The sequence below is a fragment of the Cebidichthys violaceus genome, unplaced genomic scaffold (genome assembly GCF_023349555.1).
Source record: "Cebidichthys violaceus isolate CVI_PGR_0920_01 unplaced genomic scaffold, fCebVio1.0.p SCAF_19, whole genome shotgun sequence".
Taxonomy (NCBI): domain Eukaryota; kingdom Metazoa; phylum Chordata; class Actinopteri; order Perciformes; family Stichaeidae; genus Cebidichthys; species Cebidichthys violaceus.
This window is the reverse complement of record NW_027176361.1, coordinates 12714897-12726626: the sequence shown is the minus strand read 5'-3', so window position 1 is coordinate 12726626 and position 11730 is coordinate 12714897. Positions and strand designations below refer to the sequence as shown.

The window sequence follows — 11730 nt, the reverse complement described above, 5'->3', positions numbered from 1 at the left end:
CAGGCACAAGCTGACGTTTTCAAGCACCGGATCCAAACTAAAGCTTTCAGAAACACACTTCAATTGGAGAAGGACGTAATCCAAGATGTCGCTCTCTTTAGAAGAAGCTTCATTTTGCTGTGGTTGTATGATTTTATTGTGGCATTTTACCAGTTCACATGATCGGTCAGGAGCTGTAAAGGAATTTAACAAATGTCAGTGTTTGGCATTTCTTACATGAAGAATGTCTTTTTTATCACTGTACTCTCAATCACTGTAATCTGTAGGTGGCCTGGAAGGAAACACAAAACACAGCATTCACAAAGCAAATGAAGAAAAGCAGACACACCTCAACATTTGAGGGAACCAAATGACGAAGTCGAAAGATATTGCATTCAAAGCAATAAAAGCTGACTTTGTTGATTTTATAACGTTTTCATTTCAAGAAGTGGGGCTTTGAGAAGAACCAAATGTAGTTTATGTCGTGACAATTGAACAAATGATGATACATGAAGAAGTCAGTGGACTGTGATAGTAAGAGACCAGGGCTATGGTTGAAAAATCTTTTTTTGTCTTGGGAAGGTTCCTAACTGGTGAAATGATCCAGAAGTATCTAAGTGGCAGCCATGATACGAGCTGTTTGAAAATGCTAAGAAATGCTTCCTTTCTTCCTTTAGCACAGGGAACACTGGACCATCCTTTACGGATAGAAAGGAGATATGCTGTCTTACAATTCCTTGTGGCAGCAACATTTAAAGCAATTCATTTGAATATATTTCTTTTTCCCCCACTGTTGATTTTAGAAGTTGGAGATAAGTACAACTGAAAAAGACATTTGTAGGCAACCAAAACGTTACAACTTTAACTTTTAACTCTGAAAACACGTTGTGAAAGGGTTAAAGTTGTAAGACAAAAAAACAGACAACACCCAGACCGGACAAAGCCGTGGTAGTGACCTGTCAATCACAAAGATGCCCCACCCTAATCATAATCTGCTTTATGGTCTGTTTGACTCTAAATGAACCATAATGTACTAAATGAACATCATGCTGTATTGAAGAAGACTGTAAACTAGAGATTGAGACCATAAACTCATGTTTACAATGTTTACTGAGGGAATAAATCAAGAGAGAAGTAGAGTCATTTTAGACTAGACTTCTATACAACCAGAGGAGAACCCTGATGGACATTTGATAGAAGTCAAGCAACAATGCTGGTTAATGTCAACAGTCTGAAATGTAAAGTTGTTTTTTTTGGCCAGCTTCAGGCATGTTTTTTGTGGACTGCGCATCTTGCTCTGTGCTCAGCTTGTCAGGAAATATGTTCATTACAAACAAATGTTGGCCTTTCCCTAAGGCCAAACAGGCTCTCTGTAGTAATGACATGATGTTACACAATGAACTTTGACCTTTTTATGGAGTCACCCCCCACACAGGCCTTTCCACTACAGGAGACTTCCATTTTATGCTGCAGTTACCATACTTATTAACAGCAGTAGGAGACACAAGTTCTATATCACCATCTATTAAAACTGTCTTTAATATAAGCTAATTGAGTCTTAAATTGCTCCGCTTCTTTTGCAATCATAGCCTGCTTTCATGCTATTTACTGTTTTACTGTTGGCTCTTAGTACCTTATTTCTCCTGTCTTCTCATAGATCAATACAGTTTCAACTTATCTCACCCTATATCCCACTGAGGATCTGTGGTGTAGCTGTTTTGTATTTGAAAACAGGCTTCAGATGTCAACCGGCTACATTCCTTCAACACTTGTCTAGGACACCTACCACAGACCTCACACAGCAAGCACCTTGAACAGAGGAGCACCCTATAATCAGCTTCTGCTTTGGGGAACATGTTATAGCTTGTCCCCATGAACAATGCTTGTCTTTGGAGAGCTGGTAAGATCATGTTCAAGGAGCTGAGTGCAAAAGCAGGATTTCAAATGGTCACAACCCCCTTTCACATGGTAGCAAAGAGTTGTATCAGTGTCCACCAGGGATGGGGTCTTGGACATGGACTCAAGTCCAATTTATGTCGCACACACAGTGACTTTAGACTTTCCGTGGACTAGCAAAAAAGACGTGTGAGCATCTCCGGGTTTGAGAGACTAAAGGTATGTGGACAGTAGATCATAGGCTGCAATTAGTTGGAGACCAAGTGTAACTAAACAATACAGATCTACTGTAACGGTTAAAGAAAAGTTACAGTTATTATTGCATGACTAATATTGTTAATATTTAACGTTAGTCTATTTCAGTTATACATTGTGTTTTTTGTATGACATTGCAACAACATGTTTAAAGAGATCACTTACCAACAACAAATCAATGCTGATACTGTATGCTAACAGATAGAGAAGTGATGATACAGCACAGGCTTTGATTTCCTCAGTTATAGCCATGCAGTGTTCTAAGCAGCCCTGATGACATTCAGCAGATAATAGAATGGTTATTACAACCAGTAGAGATTTGAGACTTGTGACCAAAGATTCAATACTTAACTTGGTCTCTAGATCAAAGACTTGAGACCTGACATGGACTTTCATAAAACAACTTGTCAGCATCTCTGGTGTCCACCTGATGAATATAAGTCCAACTGTCACTCTCCTTTCAGCTCTGTTTTGGTCTCCACCAACTCCTGAGAAACATACCTGTCTCTTTAGCTGCTCCACTATGTTCACCAGGTAGAGTGCAGAGGGTTTATCAGGTTTATCCTGCTGCTGCTGGAAACCAGGTTGATGAGAGAGGTAGACCAAAAGAAATCAATGGGCTAAAAGAAGCTAAAACGTTCCTTAGAAGTGAGGGGAACTGCAGAGTTTGCTGATAATTCTTCACATTACACATGGTTATTGTACATATTTATATTGTATATTGTATTCATCATTAAAATAAAAAAATCTTCTCTGCACTTTGACCTTGTGATCACAGTATCACAGTTAAACTACAGCATTTAGATTTAGCTACTGTTGTCAGTGTATTTATTTACAGATGCTAACGCAGTCATTCGCTATATTGCCAGAAGTATGTGGACGGTGGTCTGTTTTTCATAGTTTGGTCCCATAGTGCAATAGAGGGACATCTTATATACAGTTCCTTGAAGAAAGGATTTTCCCAGTTCTGTGTGGCAGAACTTGTCTGGTTTGCACAGAGTCCTGGCCTTCGTCCACAATTTTTGGGATGAGCTGGAATACCAGTTGAGAGCCAGGCTTTATCGCTTTTCGTGTCTTTTCATGTCACAATAAAATCAAATTTTAAACAGCCAGTCAGATGAAGGAAAAATGATGAGCCGTATCTTCCGTACTATTCTACACCAGCCGCATGCAGCTTTGTGAGAACTGCGATGTAGCGCAAACCAAGGTCCAACCGCATGCCAGAGCTGAGTGTGGATCACATTTTAGCAGATAACACCCGGGGTAGCATTGTGTCACAGTAAATGACTGCATGTCACTGACATGAGTGTAACGGCACAAAGGCCTCACTAATCTGTCCTGTTAAAGATTTGAACGACCCACTGACTGATGTGAGCCCCAGCGGCGAGGCTGCAGACGGGAGGTGGGAGTGCTGGGAAAGGTCCTAATGTTAAGCTGCCTTGAGCACTCTGAGGGTCCTGTCCCTGTTTGCAGTTGATCCGTTTCCTGTTTTGGCAGAGCTTCACGTTACACGTTGCTGTAGAATATAATGGTAAATGGACTGTACTTGCATAGAGCTTTTCTAGTCTTTCCAACCACTCAAAGCTCTTTAACGCTACATGTCATCATTCAGCCATTCACACACTGATGGCAGGGGATAGGTGACACATCTATCAGATTCTATCACATTCATACATCTTAAGCACAGTTACAGGAGCAATTTCGGAATTGTAATTTTGTGTCTTGCTCAAGGACACATCGACATGCAATTTACGGAGCCGGGGATCGAACCGCCGATCCTCCGATTGAACGACGACCCTGCTCTCCACTAAGCCACAGTCACCCCACATAATGTCAACAAGATGCATCTAGAGAAGCCGTCCCATTTCCTGACGTGTTGTGGATTTAGGTCCAAGATAGACGGGCAAAGACCACCAACTTCCGCTCACATGTCAGGAGTGAACTGTTTTCTTTACTGACATGTCATTCAGGGTGGGCTCAGCATCTGCTGAGTGTCAGAGCCAGCAGGTCTAATGACAGGCTGGATTTTCATTGCCATGAGCTTGTGGTGCACAGTACAACATGCACTCCCTAATTCAGAGACTAAAACAAACATCAATGTTGTGGCACCACTCTCTCCGGCTCATTCACACCCTCTTAAAGGGGCACTCCACAGATTGAACAAGTAAAGGTCAGTTTACACATCATGAGGAGTTCTACTCATCCTGTGAAAACAGTTGCATAATGTCTTCTGTGGGGAATTCATTTGGTTACAGAGTAACCAATGACACTCTTTTGTGTCAAGTTTGTACTGTCGACCAAAAAGACCTTAGTGGGAACCGAGAACCGAGAGGTTAGAAAGAGTTGACGAAGAGTTCAAAATGATTTTTCAAAATGTACATAATCTTGCTTCAATTCCAGATGATGTTAACTGGTTTATCTCCTGTTTGCAAAAATAAATGTGATTGTATAGAAGTCTATGAGAAAATGACCCTACTTCTTACTTGATTAATTACCTCAGTAAAGAGAGACAAATAGACTATAAAGCAGGATATGCTTTAGGGCGGGGCTTACTGTGATTGACAGGCTGCTACCAGAGCCCTATACGGCGTCCCTACATCACTCCTCTGCATCCAAATATGGTCACTTCGGCTCACTGGTTGCAAAAAACCAAGACGACTACGTCCACTTCTTAACACACATTCTGCATGGTAGCCCCTGCCATCAGTCAGCCACTTACTAAAGGCTGAGCAATTTTGGATTAAGTCTCTTGCCCAAGGACACATTGGCATGGACTGTGGGAGCCAAAGATTGCACCACCGATCTTTCTATTGCCTCAAATCTGAACCACAGTCGCCCAGGCATGAAGAGTCTATCCAATAAGTTCCATTATGTAGTATACAGCTATACAGTATATTAGGGACTGAAAGTTAGGATAACTCAGCCTCTGGGGGGGGGGGGGGGGGGGGGGGGGGGGCATACCAGCTGGGAAAATCAGAACATGTGCTTTCTGTTTGTTTACACTAAAGCGCAAGCTAAGGATAATAATCAACAGTCATGAAGGTCAAATAACATCTCATAATTCCATCCTCATGATCAGTAACCCTTTCATTTCCCGGTAGAATCTCACCCTTTCTTTCCCAAAGCACACACCAGTGATGAACACAAAGCACACAGTACGAGGGAATGTGATTCGTCATGTAACAAGTGGCTTCGCTCCACAGCTGGGAATGTCTGTTACATCCATTCACAGCTTCTTCTTCTAATCTTAATAATGACAGGGTCCTTAGCAGCCAGCAATTTTCAAAGAAAGACGAGCCATCGGGGAAGAGGAAGGCATTCTGCTGAAAACATGAAGGAATAACATTTGGCTGCCGTCCAGCAGCAAAGTCCAGAGTGTGCAACAGAAAGCCATAAAAAAGCTTCCTAATACTCCCTAAATGCCAGAAACAATAGCTGTGTATGTGATGAATGGGTGAAAGAGCCATATTGAGCACCGGTGCATGTCACAAAGAGTAAGTATGTGCAGTTTTAAAATGTATTTCCTTTTAAATGCACCATCTCTGAAAACCAGATTGCTTACATGTATATCTGGCTGTGATCATTAAATACCATGTACTGACATTCTGACTATAAGAGGCAGATTTATCATCAAAATGATGCTTTGTGAGGAGACAGGTGAGAGAAACATTGCAAATCAAAGTCATCAGGAAGAAAATTACCTAAAAAAAAGGAGGATGAAGAAGAAAATGACATCCAAGCAAACTTCTTATTATGTTGCTGAAGAGGAAAAGTCCCCAGCGGAGATCTCCACATACATTAAGACATGTCCTTACCTGATCTGCAAACATCTGGCGCTTCTTCTTCTTCCCTACCTGTCTGCTCTCCTCTGCTTTCAACTGCAACTCCCTCATTGACAGAATCCTGCTCGCTCCTCAGCGACAAACTCCACCCACAAGAGAGTGAGATGAGGGGGACGGAGGGAGGGACAGAGACAGAGGACGCCTTCCTCCTCTTGTTGCTGCTGCTGTGGGATCAGCAATCGGAGCGGAAAAACCAAAAGACAAACACTCTGAGCTCTAAGATCAAAGTCTTGTCCAAAGTGCCCGGTGGTTTAAGGAGCAGCTTTGTCATTAGTGAACAGAAAGGGGCAAAGATAAAAGGCTTAACAGGGCACTAATGTGAGGAAAACAGCAAGGGAGAGAAAATGGACCTCATATTGGCCTACTCTATGAAAGGATACACATCCTGTAAAGCCGGAGACAGTTGTTAGACCAGCAGACGTGAAAAAACACAATGATTGTGTGAAACCAAATTAAATCTTCGGTTATATTATATATTTGATCTTGTTATATTAAGCCAGCGCAAACCCAGCATTGGGGGTCTGATCCAGGGGTCTTTATGTTAGGGGACTGATGTCAAGGGTCTGGGGAGGAATGCCCCGACTCTCTGCAGGATCAGAAAACTTTCTGTTGATGCCATCACACAGGTTAGACCTGGCTGCTGTCCAGAAGTTGAATGCGGGTAGCTACAGCTAACTGAAGGTCTGTCTGCCACTTTGAATTTAATCCAATAAACAAACTATGAAAACTTACACTGACTGTACAGATGGCTGACATAAACATAAACTATAGGTGAAGTCCACACATTAAGATTATGAAATAGCATATTGCATATTCTTGCCCTGCTGTAAGTTAGATGTTGGCTTGTTTGATTTTTATAACTGACGACTGTTAATGTAGATTGTATGGATCCAGTACTAGAGGTGAAATGATGCCCCCTAGCCAGATATTACACATTACACCTAAAGAACAGACTTCATGCAGCAAAGGACTGCAGGTTGGATTTGAACATGTGCTGCTGCAGTGAGGACTCGCCATCTTGTTGTTTGGCAACCAGTGAACGGAAGTGACCATATTTGGACTGTGGAGGAGTGATGCTGTGGTCAAGACGCTGTATACGGCGACCTGTCAAACCCAAGGTAACCCGGCCTAAAGCATTCCCTGCTTTAGGGTCTATTTTACTCTGAATGGACCATAATTGTTTTGGTATTGAACATCATGCTGTATTGAAGAAGACTGTAAACTAGAGATTGAGACCATAAACTCATGTTTACAATGTTTACTGAGGGAATAAATCAAGAGAGAAGTGGAGTCATTTTCTCAACCAGAGGAGTCGCCCCCTGATAGATAGCCAGTAGAAAACATGCAAGAAAACAACTAACGTCATCAGACACTTGTTGTATTATTATTAATTCCAATGGATGCTGCTTAGAGGGATCACAGGGACAGGCTCCTCCTCCGACAGCAAGGAGCTCAACTACTAACGTTAACAGAGGTCGTGTAGACTTGCATGATGTGCTGTACTCAGTCAAAATTTGCTTTGGGCAAAGGTAAAGTATTATAACATTATTATGATGTGTTTTTGGTGAGAAACTTTAATAAATATAGTTGTTTGAAGGTGTTTTCTGCAAATAACCACTATAGATGACAAATATAATATTTAGAATTGTTTTCGGTTTATATTCATTTCGGGATGATTGAAATTATGCCATTCAGTTACCATACCAGAGCTCTACCACTTCAGAAGCATCTGTTTTGATATTTTATAAAAAAAACAAATAACGCGTTACATACTGTTACCAGCTGTGCTTCAAAATTATACCATGATATCAATTTCAAGCCATACTCTAATAAATAACTAGTTAACATGAGTTGATCCCATCTTAAATTCTTTAGGGAAAGTTTGAAAGACTATTTAGGTGTTTGGGGAATAACCTGTAACAAAATCTTGAGAATTAGAGTAATGTTGTAACTCAAACACATGAAGCTAAGCAGTTTCTGTGTGAGTGACATGGACACAATGATTGGAGGTGGAATTGACTGCGAGGCAATGGGCACCAGCTAAAATCTTACCCTAAAAGGCATCTAATTGGTAAAGGTTGGTTTCTGCAAGAAACCATCAAAAATCCCAAATATAACAAAATCTCTTTGATTCAGCCCAGCCCTGTACAACCAGTGAGCTAACGTTCACTGGTGGGCTGGCTAGCAGAGCTAGCTGATGTCGGCACCAAAACAATTCAACTTTTAGCTAGTTTACGGCTGGCTAGAGTCAGTTGGCATTCATATGCTAGCCTATCTTTTCCTATGCTCTAATTTTAGTCTGTGATCCTAAGCTAAATGGTGACATGTTTTTTATCTCTGGAAACAGAAAGACTAATAAATATCGGGGATGCATTTGCTTTACTTGCTCCATTGCTCAGGGGACCATGCATCAGCCCATTGGTTACTTGTTGAGAGCAGAGCAGGACTGTGGCTCAGTACAGTCCATGGTAGAGTGTTTGTCAAAAGAAAGTAACATTCCTCAGCTTCAGAATGGGATCGGTTCACTAGGTCCTGACAGCCCCTGTGGTTCCTGCATACCTATTAGGGAACACACTGTTACAATAGCCTGTCAGGTGGAGATTCCTACCTCACTTTAAAGGACAAAGAAGCGTCATATCAGACTGGTTGGAAATAATCTGAACCAGAATGTTCCGAGGAGTCTGCTTGGGGTATTTTCATATAACGTTGGTCTTCCTCCTGCTGTGTTCCGTCACAGGTTTTCTGCTGATGGATCACCGCAGAGATGCCGAGAATGACCAGGAGCGGAACAAAGCCATTTTGGAAATGCTACATATCAATAAAGTGTCTGCGAGTCATCAGGCTAAGCCACATCCCTACATGAGGGGGATCTATCAGCGATTGGACTCACTGGAGGCTCAAGACTTTGGGAGTTCAGATGGAACGCTGGTGCAGAGTTTTCGGAGTGTAGTTGGTAAGGATTTGAAATGAAATGCCACCTTGATTTAAATGTGTTAACTTTGCTTCTTTCTTGACATAATCATTACAACTACTGTATAGTATTATTGAAACCTATGCAATCACAAAAAGCAATGTTTTATATTTCCTTTTTGATTGCATTAAAATAATAAAAGAACAAGGTAGTAGCTGTGTTCCAGTGATGACGTCTTTGCAATGGGCAACCTGGACGTTTTCCATTAGTAAAACATCTGCTGTCATATCACTGTTTGTGTGTTGATGTGCAGCATGCTTCAAACCTACCAAATATGAAGATAAACAATGACCTAAAATGTAACACTAGATACTGTATAAAATATTGGCCACTTGTGGGCAGCAGGACAAGCTGTAAACACAATATTGAATATTATCACTGTATAAAGTTGTTGTGGCTTACATGTTAGCAAAACGTTGCCTATTTACACATGCAGCAGACACATCTGGAATCTTGTTTGTATCCACCTGATGAATGTCAGTCTAATGTTCACTCTCCTTTTAGCTCCCTTTTGGTCTCCACCAACTCCTGAGAACGATATCTGGTTCTTTACAGCTGCTAACAGTGAGCTAAAAGGAGCAAACATTTGGTATGATGGGTACATCTTTTACGCTGCAAGCAGCACCATTCATATTACAGTCATTTGATCCACTGTTAATATAAAAAGATTGATGAGTGCAAAATGAACATGCACTAACAAGATAGATACAAGACATGTGTCAGACTGCAAATTTTGTTCCCCACCCTTTTACAAGGAGGAATTGTATAATGTTACTAAACCTGTATTCACACCACCTTAGGCAATATCAGAAACTTTTTGTTACCAGTAATGGCCTCCTCCATTTCATCATGACAACTCTCAAATAACAAACACCTTTAATCAAAGAAAATGACCTTCACGCGGTTATCAACATGGCGAAGGCTGAGCCGGCGGCTAGAAGCTAACGGTGCTAGCTCACAGCCCACCAGCTAACTAGCTTGCTAGCCCAACCAGCGTCAAAACAGGAAGGAAGTGGTAAAGTATTAGAACTATAGACTGTATATAAGAAGTGGACGTAGTCATGCTGACGTCACCCATTGGTATGTGGACTGCTGTTATGAAGCCTCAGTTTGGGGATTTCACCATTGCCATATTAGAATACGGCCGTCACCATATTTGCTTTTTTGCAACCGATGAACGGTGTAACCATATTTGGAATGCAGAGGCGTGACGTAGTGACGCCTAATATGTCTCTGGTAGCAGCAGCGACCTGTCAATCACAGTAGCCCCGCCCTAAAGCATCCCCTACTTTATGGTCTGTTTGACTCTAAATGAACCATAATGTACTAAATGAACATCATGCTGTATTGAAGAAGACTTGAAGCTAAATATTGAGACCATAAACTCATGTTTACAATGTTTACTGAGGGAATAAATCAAAAGAGAAGTAGAGTCAATTTCTCATAGACTTCTATACAACCAGAGGAGTCGCCCCCTGATGGTCAGTAGAGAGAATGCAAGTTTTAAGACACTTCCGCATTGGCTTCACTTGGCAGAATCGGAGGTTGCCGCTTGAGTAGAACCCGCTCCTTGCTTGATTTGATGGGCTGTGTGGACCAAGTGTGACGTTGAGGAGAAATGTGACTGGCACTGAAAAGTTGGGAATATTTTAACTGTAATATAAACTGAAAGAAAACCACCAGAAAAATGCAACACATGGCACATGAGAGGAGCGCATGGCAGGTGCGCTGTTGGAAAAAATGATTTTGCTGGAGACGTGTTTCTAGCAACGCAGCTTGGTTTTATGAACGCTGGAGACATTCTGTCTTTACGTTGCATGTAGTATTTTGCTGCTATATTATTGCTCTGAATGTCATATAGAGAACCTTTTAAAGAGCAAAAGCACATTTGTATGATCCTTTCAAGAGCCTTGTACTGCAGTCTTAACTAATCTGTCCTTGTCTTCTCATTCTTTGGATCACCCAGGTCCACATCAAGCTCCTCCAGGATGGATCTGGTTCAATGTCAGCGGCCTGAACCCCTCAATGCTAGGTGCGGAGCTGGTTATGTACAGGAAGACCCTGCACCCCAATCCCATTAGTGTGACTGTCGCCCTGCACAGTGTCACAGCTTCACAGGGAGCTCTGTCAGAAAGTCCTGCCCTGGAGGAGAGACTGCTGACCTTGGATCAGCGATCCTCATCTGGATATGATGTGTTTGATGTGTCAGCTGTTCTGCCTGTGAAGCCTCTGGAGGTGGTGGGCTTTCAGCTGCGTTATACAGACGAGAGTGGGAGTCTGGTCCTTCATGAAGCCCTAACACAGAGTCTTTACTGCCTGAACAGAGGCTCCCTGAGTGAACCCTTACTGGTGCTTTACCGGTCACACGCCCTCCACATCTAACACTGTGAGCACTTTTACTGTGCAGATCACGTCATTTTTATTAAGACATATCTAACCCACCTCTGATATGGTGGATGTTTCATAACAAAATTGGAAAAGGGGGTGAGAACACATTATACTGTCATGGGTAAAGTGTTGTAACTTTGAGATGAACAAAGCCTAAACAAAAATAAACCTGTCTGCTTCTTTTATATATATATACATATATATATATATATATATATATATATATATATATATATATATATATATATATATATGGGCATATGAAATTAATGTTCAATTTAAGGATGTAAGCATTTCCTTTAGGATGTGGCCTTCATCAGGCCTTTTCAAGTAACGATAACATTCTGATCATTAATCTTAGAATCTTCATTTTAGTAACACGCTTTTGTTTTAAAATGT

The 11730-nt window shown here is 41.5% G+C and overlaps 1 protein-coding gene across 1 annotated transcript; it reads left to right on the top strand.

Moving 5' to 3' along the window:
- The first annotated feature begins 7456 nt into the window (after positions 1–7456).
- LOC137874350 (uncharacterized) lies at positions 7457–11479 on the top strand. Its single transcript, XM_068712989.1, has 3 exons — positions 7457–7501; positions 8710–8925; positions 10910–11479. The coding sequence occupies exons 1-3, from the start codon at positions 7462–7464 to the stop codon at positions 11323–11325; spliced, it is 672 nt and encodes a 223-aa protein (XP_068569090.1). The 5' UTR covers positions 7457–7461; the 3' UTR covers positions 11326–11479.
- Positions 11480–11730: the final 251 nt, after the last annotated feature.

What these genes read in the sequence shown, in the direction of transcription:
- LOC137874350 (XM_068712989.1), top strand. Translation starts at nt 7,462, where the DNA reads ATGATGTGCTGTACTCAGTCAAAATTTGCTTTGGGCAAAG. An exon ending in AAAATTTGCTTTGGGCAAAG is followed by an intron (nt 7,502 to 8,709) that starts GTAAAGTATTAT and finishes GTTCCGTCACAG; the next exon opens with GTTTTCTGCTGATGGATCAC. An exon ending in GAGTTTTCGGAGTGTAGTTG is followed by an intron (nt 8,926 to 10,909) that starts GTAAGGATTTGA and finishes TGGATCACCCAG; the next exon opens with GTCCACATCAAGCTCCTCCA.